This window comes from Corvus moneduloides, chromosome 2 (genome assembly GCF_009650955.1).
Source record: "Corvus moneduloides isolate bCorMon1 chromosome 2, bCorMon1.pri, whole genome shotgun sequence".
Lineage (NCBI taxonomy): Eukaryota > Metazoa > Chordata > Aves > Passeriformes > Corvidae > Corvus > Corvus moneduloides.
The window spans coordinates 35984132-36004164 of record NC_045477.1 but is presented as its reverse complement, the minus strand read 5'-3'; the positions used below and the strand labels follow the sequence as shown (position 1 = coordinate 36004164).

The 20033-nt window shown below is 37.8% G+C and overlaps 1 protein-coding gene across 2 annotated transcripts in view; it reads right to left on the bottom strand.

Annotated features, from left to right (window-relative positions):
* The window catches only part of TMEM135 (transmembrane protein 135), a 160362-nt gene that overhangs the window by 114595 nt on the left and 25734 nt on the right, over positions 1-20033 (bottom strand). For both annotated transcript variants that reach the window (XM_032099118.1, XM_032099119.1), the window contains exon 4: positions 10791-10824. In XM_032099118.1, coding sequence (XP_031955009.1) covers positions 10791-10824 — 34 coding nt within the window. The remainder of the gene's footprint in view (positions 1-10790; positions 10825-20033) is intronic.

Genomic DNA, 20033 nt, shown 5'->3' with positions numbered 1-20033 from the left:
TTTGACAGCTCAGAGTTTCAAAAGGAGCAGAATAATTTCTGGGCTGAAATTGCTGCTCTGTTTAATTATCATTATCCTATAAATGACGTCAGGAACAGTATCAGACTGGAACTGGCACTAATATACTACAGGTGGATAAAGGCAATTAAAACATGATGGATTTAATTTCAACTGAAACATATGGAGCACAGAAAATAATAATTAAAAGTAATATATAGTTAATCAGAAAGAATGTCTGCTCGTTCCACTGGCCAGTTCTATGGCAAGATTAATGCTGTGTTTAAAAAAAAAACAAATCACAAACCAGCAGAATAAAGTTAAACTTCGCACACTGTTGTTTTCGTAGAAACATCTTCATTCTGCATATTTTGAACGCAGAATCGAAGATTCCTTCTTCTACAAAATGAAATCTGTACTCCAGGACTAGTTTACGTAATACTTAAACCATATGAGAAGCCATCAAGAAGCAGTCTGTGAACAACTCTCATCAACACAATAACTGAACAATTTTAAATAGGACTGCCGAAACCTCAAAAAATAAAGATTCCACAATTCTATACATTACAATTTTTGTTACAAGGCAGTAGAGAGACAGAGTGGATGTTTACAGATTTAGCCAATGCACTCAGTTAGCAGCTCTGCTGATCCACCAACCTCTGTACCTTTGACTACACACAAACACCTTTACCTCATTTCCTTTGTGTTCCAACAAGAGGAAGCTGCATAAAGTTTAGTGTGTTCTTGGTAAATCTGGTACCTGAAACTAGGTCATTACAACTGTTCCCCAAAACAGGTCCCCATTAGGAGCTTGCAAAGAACCCAGTCCAAGAACTTTTCCTTTCTTTTTCATGCCTCAGCTCACCATTTGACAAAGTAGAGACATTAATAACCCTCTGCCTCAAACACACTCTTGCCATGCCCCGCCTCCAATGGACTCTGATTTTCAAGGTTTAGCAGAGGACTCCAGGTTTGGGGCAGGGCAGGAGTGACAAGCCTGCAGCAGCATTTCACCTGCTTCACCAAACACTCAGAGCATTCCCTCCTGCAGCAGCACCTGGATCCTGCGCATAGCTCTGAAGCAGATGGACATGTAAATGGGAAATACTGCTGGAAATGGAAAAAATCCCTCCCTTCCAAAGAAGTTTCCTTATCTACACCTTACCACGAACAGAATGAGAAAACATTAGTTTTGCATAAGGTCCCAACTTTTTCAGTCCTCAGATTGCATCTTCCCCCCACTTCTCCCAGAGCAGGGCCACTTCCCCTTCTTCCCAAACCTGACAAACTTAGAAGCATGAGAGGGCAGCAGAAACTGCCAGGTAACAGTGACTGAACCTGGAAAAAGGAGGATAATGCCTGTGCTTCTCAAAGGCCTGAGGAGGAAAATAGGACTGCCTAACAATGTGAAGATCTGACAGAAGGGAAGAAGACTGCTAAAATTGTCATGAAATAGAAAAAACAGGAGATTCTTGCTCTCACACACTTTTACCAGAAGACCTCTGAAAATCCTGTCCTCTCACCAGGAAAATCCTCAACCATCTTGAAACACTACTTGGATTTGCCCTGCTGGCAAGTCTTGAATTCCCTCTTGACCCATCTTTCTCATCTATCAAATCGTTGCCCACAGCAATTCTCATAATCAGAAATGCTACTAGAGATGGGTGTCTGGAGCTCTTCAGAATCTGAAGCTAAGCATTACTTTCATCTCTATTACTGACTAGCAAGGAGTTAACTGTAAAAGTCAACTACTTAGTGTATTTCTTACAGGAAAATCTGCATAAGCTATCAGCTGTGGCTGAGAGATAGACCTCAAAACTGATTTGTAATATTGACACTTTTGCTAATTATAGAAACTCAAATGGATAGCTATTCATTATAAAACATCATGTTAAAGGAGAATAATGATAAGTATTATATTGCGTTCCAAACGAGACACACAGGAAAGTTCAAAATGCAAAGCAGCTTTGCACAGAAAGCAAGAGACAAAGTATTAAATGTTTTCTCTAACTCTTGCCAATATTCCTGCTCTGAAGTGATGGCTGAGGTTTCCTGAGGCTAAGATGTCAAAGCCAATTAGCCATGTCAATCCACAAGAATACCAGCTGCCAGGATCTAACTTTATTACAGTATTACTTAAAAGTGAAGACATCAGCAATGTTTAAGTTCACATGACTCCTAATTTTAAAACATGCCTTCTTTAGATTTAGGGTGGGGGCAGTGACAATGACCTTAAATTTCAACCTATTAAAATCCTCACAGAGTGCCATGATTGCCCATAATTTAATTATGTAAAGCATTCTGTTAATCAAATTAGACTACATTATGCTCTATTCAAAAGAAAGTAAGACTTCAGCTTATTTCCCTCCTCATATGAATTCTATGTAATGTTTATATTTAAAAGTAGCAATTTATTTCAATAGTGCCTGTTTAAGTTGCCAGACTGCCTATCCCACAGAACATGATATGTGTAAAGTATATAGCTTACCCATTTATGGCATCTAATTCTGAATTCCAAAATGAAATTTTTGGAAAGTTTCTTGAGTATTTGTCGACTAGAATAAAGCATGTCCAAGTCTTTGATTATTTGAAAACATCTGCATTTCATTTCTAAGCAAGGAGTTTGGAAATGTTGATCTTACAATACACTTCCTTGCACAGTCACCACAATAAACTCAATCGTTTCATGAAAGGGTAAAATTTTTCTTCTGTTTAGGTGCCTATGAAACAAATCTGAACATTACTGTCAAGCAATAAAAAGCACCCATTTCTTTTGAATAGTGTCCATATTCCTCCAAACTACTCAGAAAACTGTACTTCAAGTAGTCTATATTAACTTTATTGACATCTTAATTGAAAGCTTGGCTTTTTGCTACTACTACATTTACACTGCCTTTACCACCCTAGTATACAACTGGCAGTTCTTGAACTCTTCTGTACCTCAAGGATGCTGAGAGAATGAGACAAAAGCAGACATATAACAAGGTTAAAGAACAGTTACAAGTTTTCTGAGAAGAGAAATCAAGATTTCTTCTTCTAGATTCTTATTCAAAACTGGACTTCGTTAGTTTTAATTATTCCTTGCCTGGAGTTTTTGTTTCTGCAGACACATGCCTATATACACCTAGATATACAGCAAATAAAAACCATTAGTAAGAGCTTAAAATTAATAAAAGCTAGTTCTCAGCTCTCAGTTTAACCCGTCAAAGGAAAAAGAGATCAGAATGAGTGACCAGCATATTCTAGTGATGCAGATCTTTGACTCCATAAATCCTCTTTTATTATGATTTATTTCCTTCTTTTGAGATATTTCTGAAAGATAAGTTCAAAATGTAAGTGCCATCAAGTGTCCAAGAATGCTACATTTTATTGCCATTTACAGAGCATTAAGGATTGCCTACTGAAAGGACATGAAAAAAACAAACACCATTTCTCACTCCAGCGCACTGTCTTCAAGTGTAAACTAACGTGATTAGCTTTTTTCTTTGAGATTTGCCCTTTAAAATCTAAAGGATAAAAATCCATTGATCTCAGTTCTTGCTCCTGAGTTTCACAAGCCAGATTACTGTCACTGTCACCAAGTGCATCTGTGATGCCTGACCATCCACGCTGTGACACCAGCCATATCCCAAGTGTCACTTTGAGAACAAGGGGCCGACTCTGCCTGGCTTTAAACCATGAGGCAGCGCAAAGGTGAAGGCCACATTTAAAGAACAAACGTTGCATGAGCTCCATCTGAGTATGCCTTCCATGAAATGGGAAAGATGTAAGCTCTTTGCTTTCTACCTTATTTTACCACTAAGATCCAGGCAGTAATGAAGCAGAAACTACAGAAGATTCTCTCCTCCTAAACCCAGATGACAAAATAGGAGAAAAAAACCATCCCACAACAGGAGGCAGGACTTACCAAGGAATATCACATGACCTGATAGAAGAAGAAGCAAACAAAATCTTGACAAAATCCAATGCTACAATGTAGGCCAAAACAGTTGCAAAAATGCCACTATTAGAAGCAGGGATTCAGGACTCTCCATTGAGCTTCAAACTTGAAATGTGTTATGTTAGAACTGTAGCTCCAGGGAAAACACTACTGAGTTGATTTCAATGTCTAAATTGATACCAGACAAGACTTGTTTCTTGTTGGCACTATAATTAAAGGCTTAACTTGTGACAGAATTACAAAAACTATCAACTACAGCAAATGGCAAGACATCACCTGAGAGAGTTTGTCCATGCAAAAGCAGAAATTCTGCTGTAAGTGAGTACTTCCGACTTCTTTCCAGCCAGGACTAAATTCTGTCTTTTTTGCTCTTCCCTCACCCAGGCAGCAATGACTGGGTGCTGGATGCTTCCCTGGGGAAATCAGGACATGCTTCAGAACATCATCCCAAAATGGGGCTTTGCCCTCCACAAGGCAGGAGCACCTTACAATCCTAAGCTTCAGTTCAATGCAGCTTCCAAGAAGGAAAATCCTTCTCTCTGAGTTTTCAAATGGCATTTTCACAAAATCACAGATGTTTCGGCTGCGAAAGGCCCTTAAGATCATCAACTAACGCAGCACTGCCAAGTCCACCACTAAAGCATGTCCCTAAGTGCCACATCCACACACCTTTTAAATTCCTCCAGGGCTGGTGACTCCACCACGTTCCTGGGCAGCCTGTTCCTGGGCTTGCCAACCCTTTCTGTAAAGAAATTTTTCTTAGTATCCAATCTAAAATAAGTATCAAGGTACTTCTGCTGTTCCAACAGTAACTTAAAAAACCAAGAAAATAAAACCACTTACTATTCTAACAAAAACAGTAGCCTGGTACTTACAGCTTTTTGGCTTGAGAGAAGGAACTAAGCAACAGTTTTACCTTAACTAGCACACTGTCAACTTAAAAGGTGAGAAAACACAAGGAATGAAAGGAGAATCTGAACACCCTTAGTCAATAAATACACATTTCCTGCCAGCTGCTGCTGTAATCAAAGCCACGGTCACCCCAGAAGTGGGGTACAAGCAAGAGTGACAAAGCAATCCCGGAAAACAAGTGTTTCAAGCATTTACTTGACACATTTTCAGTGATGAAGATTACCTCTGAAATGTTAGAAAAATAAAAAAAAATCCAATTATTCCTAACTTCACTAATATGCTAAAAGAATAGCTCAACTCTTACATCCTGGCAGTCCTTGTATAATATTAGTACTCGGGATTACATGAAAGCACACAACAAAATTTTAATTATCTAAAAAGACAAGGAAGGAGTGGTCAAGTTCATTTTACTACAACTGAAAGGTTCAAAGTGTCAATTTGCTAAATGTAAATTCACCTGTCCTTCGTCATTTTGGATTGCCTCCATCTTTTGACTAAGATGAAACTGTTCCCAACGGAGGAGAAAAGGTGGCAGCTGGTCCAGTTTATGAAATGTCAGTTGAGTAAGTTCAAACAGAAAACACTTTTTTGTGCTATGATGAATAAACTATGCAGCCAAATATAATGCTTTGCTGAAACAAATGAGATGTGTTAAATACCTATTACTTCACAGAATTACAAACGAAGACACGACAATGACTTCTTTTTCACTTTAAAGGATATTTTTGAATTGGTACACAATGTTTTATAAAATGTAACAGCACTGGGTGATAAGTTCTCAGAGTTGCAAGTTATGTTAATGACAAATGACTGCACGTTACTCTAAAAACCCCACAAAGCAAAAACACCCTTCAACCTACATTATTCATAGTATCCTCCCTCATTTAATTGCAACTGGCACAAGGTATTTCTTGAGACATCTGTAACAACTCAGATACATCAGCAATTTTGTACAGAAAGCATTTGATAAGCTGGTGAGAAAAATCACTTAGGAATGCTCAGCGTCAGAGCATTTCTTGCATGCAAGTACCTTCCTTTACAATATTACCAGTTTGCCTTCAGCAAAAAGTTAAAACTACACGATCAGCAAAAGCACAGATCAAAAGTGCCTTTCTGTTGTTGTTTCTTCTCCTGCCACAGCAAGTCTCATTCCTCTTTCTTTCATCCATCCACCTATCACCCTCACAAAGCATGAAACAATAACAAATTTAGTGTATATGGAAAGTGATATTGGAGTGGTCTTGGCATCAAATATTTGTTCTATACTGTGCCATATCTCTGCCAAGCTTGGTATCTACTTTGCTCTCTGTGTGTGCCAGATATCTGAAATGAGGCTAATAGCTTCGAGTTTTTTTAAATATTGCAGAGCATGAAGACTCTGTGATATTTTGAATCACTATGACTTCCACCCTGGAAAAAAAAATCATACAAATATCTGGAGTTAAAGTTGACTGAAGAGCACTGGATACTCATTTCTCCATTAGATCCTGAGGGATTTCTTTTTGAGTCCGTGTTTCAGCATTTTTGCATGCTCCTAGACCAAATATTTCAAGCTTTAGGAGTGCAACTTACATGCAACCTTCATACTTGACTAGTAAGAATAAACAACGATACAGCCAAAATAAACCCAGATTTAGCTGGTTTATGCAACTGAAAAACAATTCAACTATGAAACCACTTGGACTACTTTAAAACAGCCAAAAACTGTGCTCAGCTGTGTTACTTTATCACATAGAGAAGCAGAGCACCATTCACTGGAATGCCACTGATCAACTTGTTCAGCATTTGTTTAAATAGTATCTCTTTCTCTGCGTATGAGGATCTGTCTGCAGTATTTCACAAACAGCAGATGCACCGATGACCCAACATCAGCACAGGAATAAATAAGATCCAGAATCCTCAGATTTCTGTGTAAACTTTGTCCAGATGCACTTGCTGAAAGTTTCTCCAACTTCCATTTCCAGGACACCAATAATATCATCTCTCTGTTCCTCTTTCTGGGCTCTTCCTAGAATTTTCTTAAAACTAATTAATCACTAAATTAATCCAATCCTTTCATGGCAAACCCATAATTTTCTTTATCACCTGCTCTCTGCTTTAACTAGAATAAACTATACATTTTCTCATCTTTTTTCCACTTGTTTTACCTCTAACACTCCCACACACCAATTCCTGTTATGTCAATCCAGCTCCATGTCCCTTACCACAATAAATTTTCGATTTTTACCTATAGGTTATGCTTCTCTACTTCCTTTTCTTTCTATCTTCCAAATTTATAACTTTCCACTCAGTAATGCTTTCTCTATGGCTGGGACATACCCCTACACTTCTTCCTCCCATCACTCTCAAGAAACAGCCCTTTTGCATCCAGCTGCTTCACCTTATGCTTAAACTTTATATCATTTAATCCGTGACCTTCAAGAGCCTCTTATTAATACTAACATTTCCAATTTTGTAAGCAGCCCACCATACATGAGAAGTCCTAGAACAGAACAAATAAAGACTTTGATGTAGTGATGCACAGTTTGAATTACAAACATAGCATGTAGCTCAGCACATGCTAGGATAACACTGCCTCCCGTCTGGTGTAGCATTTCAGTGACAACACAGAAATTTTTCTGAAGTTTTGTTTCTCAAAAAAGCTTTCAAACCAGTCCTGGTTCAGATTAGTCTCTTCCTATCTCGCATATTGAAGGCAGCCTTTGTTTGTTTTGTTTTCAACACTAGAAAAACCAAATCCTAATCCCAAAATACAGTTTCTTCAATGTAAAAGAAACAACTCAACTGTTGAGCTGTTCTCAACAAAGTATGCCTTAACTGTTTGGAAACATAAGAGCTATAGGTCGTCTTCACGGACAGTCATTAATATCATCTACTGTTCCAGATAAAAATAACTGAAAGATTACATTTCACTTTCCACCTTTTGCTGGAATCTTGGGGTTCCTTTTGATCTCAAATTATCCATGAAGGATCATCTTGTATGTTCACTACCAATGCATCTCTTATGATCCTAGAAATTTCATTACTTTAATACATGCAATCCAAAATAGAACTTGAAAGCTCCATGGTTCTGTGTGGTCCACAGCACTGATTACCACTACTCTCTTCTGGGCTATTACAGAAACTTTAGGTCTCAAAAACACACATTCAACAATGTTAGGACTTAGGCATACTAATTTACTTCTAAAAACTTCAAAAGACTTCCAGGGAGAAGCTCAGAAGTTGATTTTAGATTCTGCACGTTAAAATTAAAGCTACATATGTTTCAGTCTGTATGCTTATTTCTACATTCTTATATAGCTTCAATTTAGCAGCAAGCTAGTCTGAAAAAACATTTTTATTTTATTTTTCCATAGAGCATATATAGCCTAAACATCTTCTAAATATCTTCTTTTTAATCTGTCATGTTATCATGTAAGTAGCAAGGAAATACAGCTAGGGAGTTCAGGTTCACATAAATCTATAACCACTGGCTTATTTAAAATGAAGCAGGACACTTATTCACATGTTTCCATTCACAAGTTTCTAGTAGCTTCAGACTAAAAAAACAATAAAAATGTCACCTTTAGAACAAGAGTCCTTAGACCCCACTGCCTTTCACGTTCTACTGCATTTCACTCACTGAAATGAGAAACAGCAGCCATGCATAAAGATTTAACAAATCTTTCCCCTTTCCACTGAGCAAATTCATCTCCGACGGCAAATTGTCACATACTGCCAACAGGACAGTAGGAATAAAATTTTCTGATTTAAAAGCCCTAATCTGGCTATAAAAATTCACTGCAGCAACAGTCATGACAATCACTTATAATAACCAACAGTAATTACAGTTACCTCCTGCCTACCTGGGCAAAGGCACACATGAAGAATCCCACAAAAAGCCTTAATTTTTATTGCTCAGGCTGCAAAGCACAGTGTAGCAAAATGTGGAACAAAACAAAAGAATACATTTAGTTCCATTAACATCTTAACAGGTCCTGACACGAGTTTTACAGAATGCAAGAAATGCAGGCTAATTTCACAATCTATCTGCCATCACCAACGATTAAAATGTGCCAGCTTTCAAAATGGGGCATGCTGCAATCTAAGGCTGACAGAAATAAATGTTTTAAAGGCTTAGTAAATTTGTAAGTGAATCTTATCAAAGCATATAAAGTTCTAAGACAAAGATAAGCAACACAAATAGGGAAACATTTACTGTGATTACAGGGCTTGCTAACAAGGTATGTATGACATGATCACAGGCAGTTTACAGAGCAAACCCTGGCAGCCCTGGCTTCACCAAAGATTTGCGACTAGTAAGCCATTATGCTGAAGAGAATATAGACGATGAATGGCATCCATAAAATGTAACTGCATGGCTTGGCTTTTCCCTTACAACTCCATCCAACAGCAGGTGAACTGTGTGGCATTTCGGCCTTAGAGCCATGAACACAGTGATAGCTTTCTCAGATTCGGGATCCTCGGAGGTGCTGCTTTTCAAGCACACCTATTGCCCCCTTCTCTTGGAAAGTCCATTCCAAAGGAGTGATGGTATGTCCAACTAAATATCACTGTCCTCATAACCTCTATTTCTTGAATGAGAAGTTTCTACATAGTTGCCCTTCTGAATTCAAGGAAAACTTCCAAGGTTAAGATTTCCTTGCAGGAATCAAGCCTTGTTCCCATGCACTACTGGGAGTCTGAACATCTAAATAATTAAATTTCAAAAGGAGAATTTGTCATCTTTTCAAATTAGATTAAAAAACTTTATAAAGAAAAGGAATCCTAAAGGACAGAGTATGAGCCATACAAGTCAAGAAGCTATAAAAGTTAAAATGGTAGGTACTTTGACAATAATAAAGTGAAAGGCAAAAATTACTTTATTCTCTTCTGAAGTCTGTAAGTTCCCCTCATGGGTCTGTCTGTAAAGATAGAGTCTACGAATACAGAACAAGCAAAGAAACAATTTCTGCCTAAAAGAAATTGTTAAGCACCAGAATTTGAGAGAGAACTATGTAACAGGGTTGGTAAATGCATAAAGGGACTTTCCAGGATATTTACCTGCTAACACATGTCATGATATCACCTCCTTCCAAAAGTTCTGCCCCCACAAAATACTCAGAATTACAAGTCATCAACAGTGACTTTACAAGGATGGAAGAGAACATATCAATTTTATCACCCTAATCTGTGCTATGATACATTGCCTTTGTCTCACCCTTTTAGTCATTAATCTTACCATCACCATCAGAGCTCGACTCATGCATGACTCTACTGAGGCCCCAGTAAACTCTCTCAGTAGTCTGAACACAATTCTTAAGTTGTCTTCTTTTTTGTAGTTTCTGTGAGTATTTATGCAACTCAAACTGTACAAAAACTTTACATAATTCCTTTGGCAAAATAAAATCTTTCCTAAAAGAGTATGACCAAGTTAACAGAAGCATTTTATATTTGGAAGGAAGTTAATGCACAAAGCATCATTTAGACAAATGTTATTTATTTGAAGGAGAATATGAGACAAAATTTAAATTGATACAACCATGTGGTAAAAATGTTTACATGCACAACAGCTGATACAAGTTTGAGAAACTATTAATTACAAAATTGAAGTATATGGTGTTGGATTTCTCATTGCAAAATAATGATCATTTAAGTACCAGTGCCATTCTATAATGGAGGAGAAATACAAAATTACCATCTTCTTGGGGCTATGACACATGAAATTTTGAGCATAGTACAATGAACCACATTTCAGCTTCTGCTTTACAGCTCCTTCAGAAAGGCCTCTGATCACAATTTTTTCTTATGATAGTTTTAGTTACCTAATCATGCATAATTCTTAAAGAAAAATCCTGCAATGATTAAAAAAAGACAATGAATCTCAGCACCCATCAACTTTAAACAAGACATTTCAAATGGACCCTACATGTTTTTATTCTTGAAATAAAGGACTACTTACTTGATTGGCCATGTAGATTGTGAGAAGACCTCTCCTATAAACAGAAAAGATAAAACTAGTGAATGAATCAAATATTTTTTTCAGACTGAAGAAAAACAATCATTAAGAATATTTTATTAAAGAAGAGATGGAGGGTGAATCATTACCACCTTACAGAAAAATAAGTACAAACCCAAAAATAGCATCTTGATAGCACAGTATCCAAAGCAGTGAGGAATTACAGGAACCAAGTTATACATAGTAACTGGCTACTCCACATGAGTCCGGAAGCTGTCACAAGGGGCAAGGCACCTTGAATTACACACAGCACTTATCACAAAATAAGCTTACACATGAGCCACTAACAGAAGCATGCACACAATGGCCTAAGCCTAAGTGAAATTGTAAATTTACAGCAAAATGCTTGTGTGCTAACTTCTGTTTTGTGATCAGCACTATGTAAGTCGAGGCACCTCAGCCCTTCTGCCTACAGTATCAGGAAAAGTTTTCTACTGAGACTGGTGATGCACTAATCTTGGCTCAAGCCAGTTGAAAGTCACAGTGCCAACAGTGCCCTGGAACAGTGGCCACTGTCTTCTCTTCTAACCTTTATCTACTTTTTTTCCACTTCTATTTTTTGATCTCAGCCCGTAACTCACACCGCTCTTCAGGAAAAGTATAATCTTGAGCTCATGCTCTCACGTTTTTGTTTGTCCTACTGCAGCACAAGACCAAAACTCAACTCAACTACGCAGATGTGAGCTGCTCCAGCAACTGACTGCACTTTAGGGTCCAGATGAAATAAAAATTATTTTCTGTACATCAGTCACAAGCCACCATCACCCATAAGAAAGTGGAAGACACTACCACTGCAGGTTTGCTTTTCCCTCAATTATTCCTCCTCTTCTGCAAAGATTTTGTTAGAGTCTGTGGCCAAATACTGGAACAATCAGTTTCAGTATTTCTTACTGGACTGGTGTTCTTAATTTCTTAAGTTTACCTACCATCAGCCTTGTAGTATTTGGGATTTTTCCTATTGTACCCACTGGTCTTACATACAAAACCTGATCATTTTTGTGAAGGCACCACATGTTCAACCATTAAAGTTTCTCAACAGGGATGTGAGTTTATAACCTGAATCCATTTTTGTATTCACATCATTTAGGATTTTTATTATACAGCTATTACAGAAGGTAGTATATAACAGAAGGTCTAACCCAGGCTTGTATGTTCCATTTTGTCATGACATTTTAAGTTTCCAAGCATTCATAGAATGTTAAGAGAGCCGTGTGTTAACAGAACATATCTTCCCATCAGTTCAGTTGAAGAAGCGAATAAAACAAAAGCACAGACAACAGGAAATAAAGAAATCCCTATCACACAGCTCCCAAGCTTGATTCACCCAAAAAGTTTATTCAGTATTTTCTAACTCCCATGTTTACATGTCCATAACATTGTCAAGTTACACATCCAGATGAAGATTTTTCACAGCAGCCATCTAAGCTACAGGGACACATTCCACTTAGAAGTTTTACTGCTTCCACATCAGAACCGAATTTGTGGAAAGCAATAACGCAGCATCCTGACTTCCATAAGTTGCTCTCTACTCACAAAGAAGATTCAAATTTGGCTTAAGTTCAAAACTTTAATTAGTTTTGAACTACTTTGTTCAAAATCAGTTTGTTTCGTGGTTGGTGTTTTTTTAAAAAAGCAGAATTACAAATCTACTCTCTGTATACCCTCTCTACCCACTACCACCCTGTGCCAGATACTAGAAACAAGACTCTAGCATGGAAATCTAAGAAAAAAAAAAAAGCCTGAATCTAAAGATTTGGCAAGGATAAGGCACACAAGAAACAACAAGACAAAAGACAGGGAATAGGGTCCGTGAGTATTTAAGCAAAATAGCCCCTACAACTTGCAATAAAGCATCAAAATATTCTATGACATATCTGAACAGAAAGGGGTAAAAATTCACCTGATGCAATAGATAAATTCAACTCTCTGGCTGGTCTGCAAACATTCACCTGGTCCTTCAGCTGGCTAGTTCAAGTGATAAAACAATACTGGTGACCCAACCCTCCTAAATAGCAAACTGCCAGCTGATATAGTTCTGTGTACTGTAAATCTTATTTTAATTTGTTCTCAAGAAAAAATACTGGATATTTCTCATTTCTTAGATTATTTTTTTACCCCTGTAATAGCATTAAAAATTTATGATAAACATCCAAATAGCTTTTTGGAAACACAGACATAAACGTACCCATGAGGGCTAACCTGGTAACTCAATCCACTTTGAGTATTCTGGAAAATGTCAGAACACCAATAACATCCTGGAGTAACACACCTGTGAGAAGCCTCAACCAGCAACTGAGTGACAGACACAGCTTTCAGAGTATACACTGTGTATTCATAATTATAGTACATACAGTGTGTACAAAGCAGGATGATCGTTGTATGTGCTCGTAATTTATTTAGTGGATTCTCCCCTGCAGTCTGTCATGCAGGCAGGGTTTTTTAGCCTCCTCCTGAAATTTGTTAGTGTTTTAAAACACTAACAAACTAAGAACTAAATGAGTTTTAGTTTCTGTTGTAATCTCTTTGGGGATAAAATGCAACTCACCAACCACAAAGACAAAGAAAGGAAAAGGGACTAGAGAAGAGGAAGGAAATCAGAAGCTGCAGTGCAGCTGCAGCAAGACCAGTGTGAGAAGTAGGTGGTTGGGACGAGGCAAAATGTGCAGACAAAAAATTTGTGCGAGGAAGTAACTTCCAGAACTGAAAATACAGCAAGTTGTTAGATGACGTCATCTCCAATTGCCTGCAACAAGCCCGTCTGTGAGGCCCTGGCAAACTCCAAGCAGAAAGAGTTTTCTTACTCCAAATTAATTCCGTGACTGTTTTTAAAATAAATAGCCCCATGTTTCCAGGGAAAAGGGAAAAAAAAAAGGGGGGAGGGGGAAGGGGCATTCTTCCTGGCCCTGTGCAAATGTGATCCAACAAGCCTAACCCAAACCTGAACTCTGCTGTGAAAAAGCAGTTGGAAGTCCAGAAAATCTTGCACTATTTTGTAGCAATGACAGCTGACAGAAAACAGGACAGAAAGATGGAGGTAGGCCAAGTAAAAGGGTCACTGGTACAAACCAAGGACTGTATTAAAACTGCAGCTGGTAAATAAGAGGAGAACATAATTGGGAAATGGTATTAGGAGAGCAGGAAATTATTAAACAATAAAAATAATTAGTCAGCCATGTCTAACTACATGCTTTGGGGAGGTTTAAAGAGACTAATAAACAGCTTACATTTCACTCCTAAAGTGCATGAACCACTGCTGAATGCTAATCTTGGCAACACCAACATCAACAGGTGGCTACAGCAGTGACAGTCTGGCAAGGTCACTGCGGGAAAGCCCAAGCACACACACGCAAATCCTTACTGCCTGCTCCTCCTCCATGGTTTCTGTCTTAGGCCATTTTCTCCAAAGCCTTCTTTCATAAATATCTTCATTGTGGCTTCTCACTGCCTCCCAGTCACCTCTTCAATTGACAGTATTGCCCATACCCAGCTCCGTTTCTAATGACATCTGTGATCTTTAACTCAGGAAGGAAAAACACATGAGCTAGGGGTAACCCTAAATTCACGAGCAGCAGACCAAGGTCCACCCTACCAGTTGCTTGTGTTAAATTAAAGAGCCAAAAAAAAACTTGGCTGAAAAAGTCTTAACAAGACAGGTCTCCTTCACCTGATAAAGGAGGCTTGCATGAAAGTGATCATGTTTTAATTGCCCTTTAATTCAAGTCTCAATGAGAAGTAGTATTTAGTATACTTTTCACCTTGTTTCTCCTTCTTCTTCCTAATTCACACTTTTAAATGAACTTTCTGACAAGCTTGTTAGAGAAGTGAGTAGGCAAAGTCCCAGAGTTTAGTTATCCAGCACAGGTCACATTTATCTACAGTTGAATAATCCCAATCTTGAAGATTCCATGTTTAATGTTTAAATTACAACAGACCATAGTCTTCTAGAAGATAATTCTCTTGTTCATTTATACTTTCCTCAAAGAAAAGTTTAACTCAGTAAAATTTGCTTTTCGGACAACTTGGTAACATTCAGACCAAATTATAACAGCAATAGCTCTTAAACTATGGCCTATAAACCTCAACAGAGAACCACATATCTTTGTTATTGCACTGCCCAGAGGAAAGAGTCTAAAATAACTGCTAAAAACCCCAGAAAGCTACAGGATAAAAATAACAAGGAAACCTAGCAGTGTACTGAGCTGTATTACCAGAAGTTTAGGTAGGAGGTCAAGAGAAATGATTAATCCCATTTACTTGGCACTCACAACACCACAGAGCCCCGTGCCCAGTTCTGGTCCCCAATACAGGCAGGCATTGACCAGCTGGCACAGAGGACCAGCAGCACGGCTGGGCAGACTTTGACCTGACCCAAGGAAACAGCATTTTCTCCAGCAGACAGGAGAACAATGGAACAGGGACTCAAGAGGGGCCGCTGAACCTCTGTCCTCAGAGGTTTGCAAGGCTGACCACACAAATCCCCAGGCAAGCTGGATTGAATTCAGTGCCAGCCCTGCTCCAAGCAGGAAGCTGCATTAGCTGAATTCCCAAGACTTACCTGAACAATTCTATTATTCCACAGAAAAAAAGGTGGAAAGCAACTTCAAGATATCATAAATAATTTTTTTTCACAGATTATAAAATCAGAAGAGATTACAGTGATAAACAATCTGTCTCCCTAACAAATACAAAACATGAACTCTCCTTTAATGAATTAGCCATTTACTTAAAGAGATCAAATTTGTCCTTTAAGTATTTCCAATCACCACAATCACTGATATGTTATTTAAGGTTACTTATCTGTGCAATTTGCACCCTAAGACAAGATATAGTCTGGTCTCTGAAAACAGTTACATCTTTACCTCCCCTTTAACACTACCCCCCTCCAACCAAGTCACCTCCATACCATTTCTTGAACAAGAACTGAACTCCTTCAGTTTTTCCACTATGTTCCCTAAGTTTTTAATCATACTTATAGCTCTTTACTGAAACTGTCCCAGTTTTTCATCTTCAGGACTTCAAATGAAAATATAGGAAATACAAAACAGATTAAAGTTCTCATATCCTTTGTTTAACTAAAAGTATTTTAAAGTCAAAGGTATCACTAAGTGGGACTCTCAGACTTTGAATTCATTTGCCTGTGAGCAAGGTATTCATATCTTCTTGTAAGTGCTATAAACTCTGGAAAACTTATTTGATTGAGGCCAAAGTGCAATTTCCCTTACACGTGAGTAAAAAATCCCGTTTGTGCCAATAGGAGCAGCAACTGTCCAAATCTGCATGCCAACATATTGTTTGTGGAACAGTTTGCTGAAGAATGTTTCTTTGCTTGGCTTGATGTGCTAAAAAATTCAAAAAATAACTCTACTTTCACAAGCAGCATAAGCTTTTGCTTCATATAATAGTAAATCATACAAAATACCAATCTTTAAATACAACCAAGATTGTTTTTTCCTACAAAACTCATTGCCAGTTCTCTCTCATTTATGGTTTTCCTTCAATGTATTTATGGTTTCCCTTAAATACAGAGTTGTTGCTAAGCTAAAAAAAATAAAAAACAAAACAGCACCATCAGCACACAAAAAAAACTCCCAACCAACCTTGCCTGAAGGCAGGATGAATACTTAGAACGTACTTATGCTCACAGAAATTTTACCATAAATTAATTATTGCAACCACAGCAGCCCTCAAAGAAAATTTCCAGCAGAAAGCAACACCTCTTTCTCTAAACAGCCACAGAAGAGAGGTAGGATCTGCCATTTTTAAGTTGTATCCTTCTCAATATTCATTCCTTCTTCTGAATATTTATTTCTTTCATACATTTGACCTTGCCCTGCCCATCTTTTGTGTCTAATAGCAGCCCTCCAGTCCCTAGAATTCCCTCATCAAAACCTTTTTTTGGTGATACGAAGTTTAAAGAATTGTTTTCTCTATTGCCTCGTTTCAGTTAAACCACAAACCTTTCTGAGCAGACATCCTGAAATCTAAACGTTCTCTGCAATTAATTAAACTTATTCGAACTACTATAATTGCTCTTTTTTTACCAGTATTGCATTTTTTATGATCACTTTTTTTTGTCTTGCTCAAAACTAAAGGGGAAATAAGTTAACAAGCCAGAAATAACAGGAAATAACTACAGCAAGATGAATGCCACCGTGTACAGAATTAACATAAATGGACTGAACAGGCACCTCCTTCAGTGAGAACAGCCCTAGGTGTGAGCTGTGAGAGGGAGCCCCTAAATTCACGCCCCAGGGCGAAGGACACACCAGGGCAGGTACACCCAGGCCCCATTCCCTGTGACAGCTCCTGGAACCCAGCAGTCAGCAGCATAGGGCGATAGGAGCCCAAAGATGGGTACAGCAGCATGTTAAAAATCTTTATGCATGCAATTAAGAGAACAGGTTCTCTGATTAAGCATCTAATTGATGGGTTATGTTTCTCCACATATGCAATAAATTTAAACAGCTGGAGGGGAAAACAACCACAAAAGAAAAATATCTAACTCACTGCTAAGACAAGAGCAGTTTTAGCTTTGCTATAAAGCTTTCTAACTTCATCACCAGTCCAAAACTTCAGATTCCTGCTATTTGCTTTTCCAAAAACTCTTAGTGTGGTCAAACCAACAAGACTTGACCCAAGAACAAACAAGTACTAGAAACTCACCTTTCCTTGTGACCTGTACAACAAAATCTGAACTACACATGACTTTTATAACCTTTTTTTTTCATAGATTCATTATATTAGTTTCCTACAAAATCAAGTTTGAATTTTATATGAATGCCACTGTTCATTGAATCTGCTGCATATTCTGACACTATCACTGTATTTTAACTGATATTCTTTTTTTTGATTCTTTACAAGTCTAAGGAATCACAAATAAAACTACTTTTATAGGAATCACTGGATTCAAAGGCAAATAGGGAGTGGAACGTTAAAAAAGGTAAAGAGCACAAAACTTATCCTGTAATGACTTGTTACAGCAAAACAGTGATTTTTACTAATAAATATGTTCATATATATGTATATATCATATATACACATGTATATAATAATTATATATATATTTATTTTAGTAAATAGAAAACTTTCGGAACATTTGTCCTTTTTAAATTTAAAAGAAAAAGAAAGATTCAAGAAGAGTTAATTCTGGCTTTAATTTCTGAACATGAACTAAGAAGCTAACATAATAGTTTGTAATGGCTCCCCAGACAGGACTCATGGTCTGCAAAAACAGGAAGAATTCCTCCTGTCAGCTCCAACCCCTCCCCACCACTGTAAAACACACCACTTTATAACCTGCAGAATTAAATCAAACACACAAATCACAGGTTTCCTCTGAAATGAAAGAGGTTAAAATGAAGAGGTAAGAGGTAGGGTTTTTTCTGCTTTACAGCAGCTTGACACCACAAGCGAACCAAGTATAGATGTGGAGTTGTGATTGCATCCCTGTAAAAACACAAGCACTACAGATTATGTTTAGGGTATCGTTAATCTCTCACACCCACCAATTTCCTACTGACGGCTGGAGGTCAGAGCAAAGTCCTGGTGCAAAAGTTCACTTAAAATCAGCAGGAACAGACAAGCTTTCAAAATAATGCAGAAAATTATGAAAACAGACCTAAGCAGTAAGTTTTCCAAAAAAGAACATGGTAACTTTTTAGCTTAGTAAAGACCAATACCAAGTCTTTAGCACAAAAATAATGTTCAGAACTTCATATCAAAAATATACAGTTTAAGGACTCATGACCCACTGCCTCTTTAAACGAATTTCCTATTTCAATATTTTGGGTTGTTTAAAGTCGGAAATGGACACTTTGCAGGCTGGAGAAACTGAAATTGCTCAAAACTGCAAATCAGTAATTCTTGCTTGGAGCACGTTACATGTTAAGAAAAATGGTTTTATGCAAATATTCAGAATTTGTTGTTCTTAAAAGGAAATAAAATAAACTCAACATGTTCTGTGATTTGAACACACGCCAAAGAAAGGGTATGAGAAAACTGGAAAGGGAGAGAAGCCAAAAATAAAATATATCTACAGTAATATTTTCCAGTTAAATTAGTACCAATAATTCTTACAGAGTTTTCAGCTAGTGCAACACAAGATAACATCTATAGTTCAATTTTTTTAAACTCCTTTATAGTCTATTTTATACCGATTTTCTTTCACCATTCCCTCCCTCTTCCTTCTCTCCCAGTTTCTCTATGGCATCTACAGAGCAAAAACAAATGCTGACTTACAGAGGGGAAAAAACCTCTTAATTAAAGTGTGATTTAACCTCACAAGATTCCGTGAAGAGATAAAAAGATTCCAAAAAGCTTATTAGTATTATAGAATGACTGACTGGGAGATAGTAGAAGAAAAACAAATTAATCAAACCTCAGGAAAAGAAATGAAGGATTTCCAGGGATTTTTTAAATTATTCACATTCTTGGTATAGAAGGTCTATCTAGTGTTAAGTAAGGCCCCAAAAAACAATTTCTTTGGGCTGTTGATAGTAACACAGAACTGTTTTTAATCAGCTCAGTCAATCACAAAGAAAACACTCAGTTCTTTCTGGGCATGGGCTGCTTGGCCACTCTGTCTGGAAAGGCAGGAGCACAGGGCACAAAAGCAAATACTTTTGAGCAAGCATACTGTTTTGGAGACTCCCAGCAGCAGCAGGTCATTGTTTCAATGTATTCTGTTGGCAATCACTACCACTCCAAAGCAAAATAGGACACTATGGACAAAACTGTTAATAAAAACTAGGAAGAGCAGAACAGGGCATGGAAAAAATTCAGAGTTGAAAATATGTCCAGTATTCACGGGCCTTGGACATATACTCAGTGTATTTTAAGAGTGAGAAGGCAGGAAGGAGAGAAAATTTGTCATGTAAGGTTACTCCTTCAGCTGACAGCTTGGGGCTGTCCCAATCCCCATGGAAATTTATCCAGTATTTGACCTGTTCTCCTCAACCTCTACCCTCTAGGCTTCTCAAATTAAGAGCACTTCGACCACACCCTACCTCCACATCCCAAACCCATTTTACAGCAGCTCAGCAAGAAGCAGTTCCAGAGGCTTCCCAAGAAGCCCCTTGGAACAGCTGGCCTTCCCTCTCCAACTCATATTCTGCGCCCAGTTTGAGAAAGCCCATTCCACAACACAAGTTTTTTGATAAGCCACTCAAATCATCAGTTACTTCATCT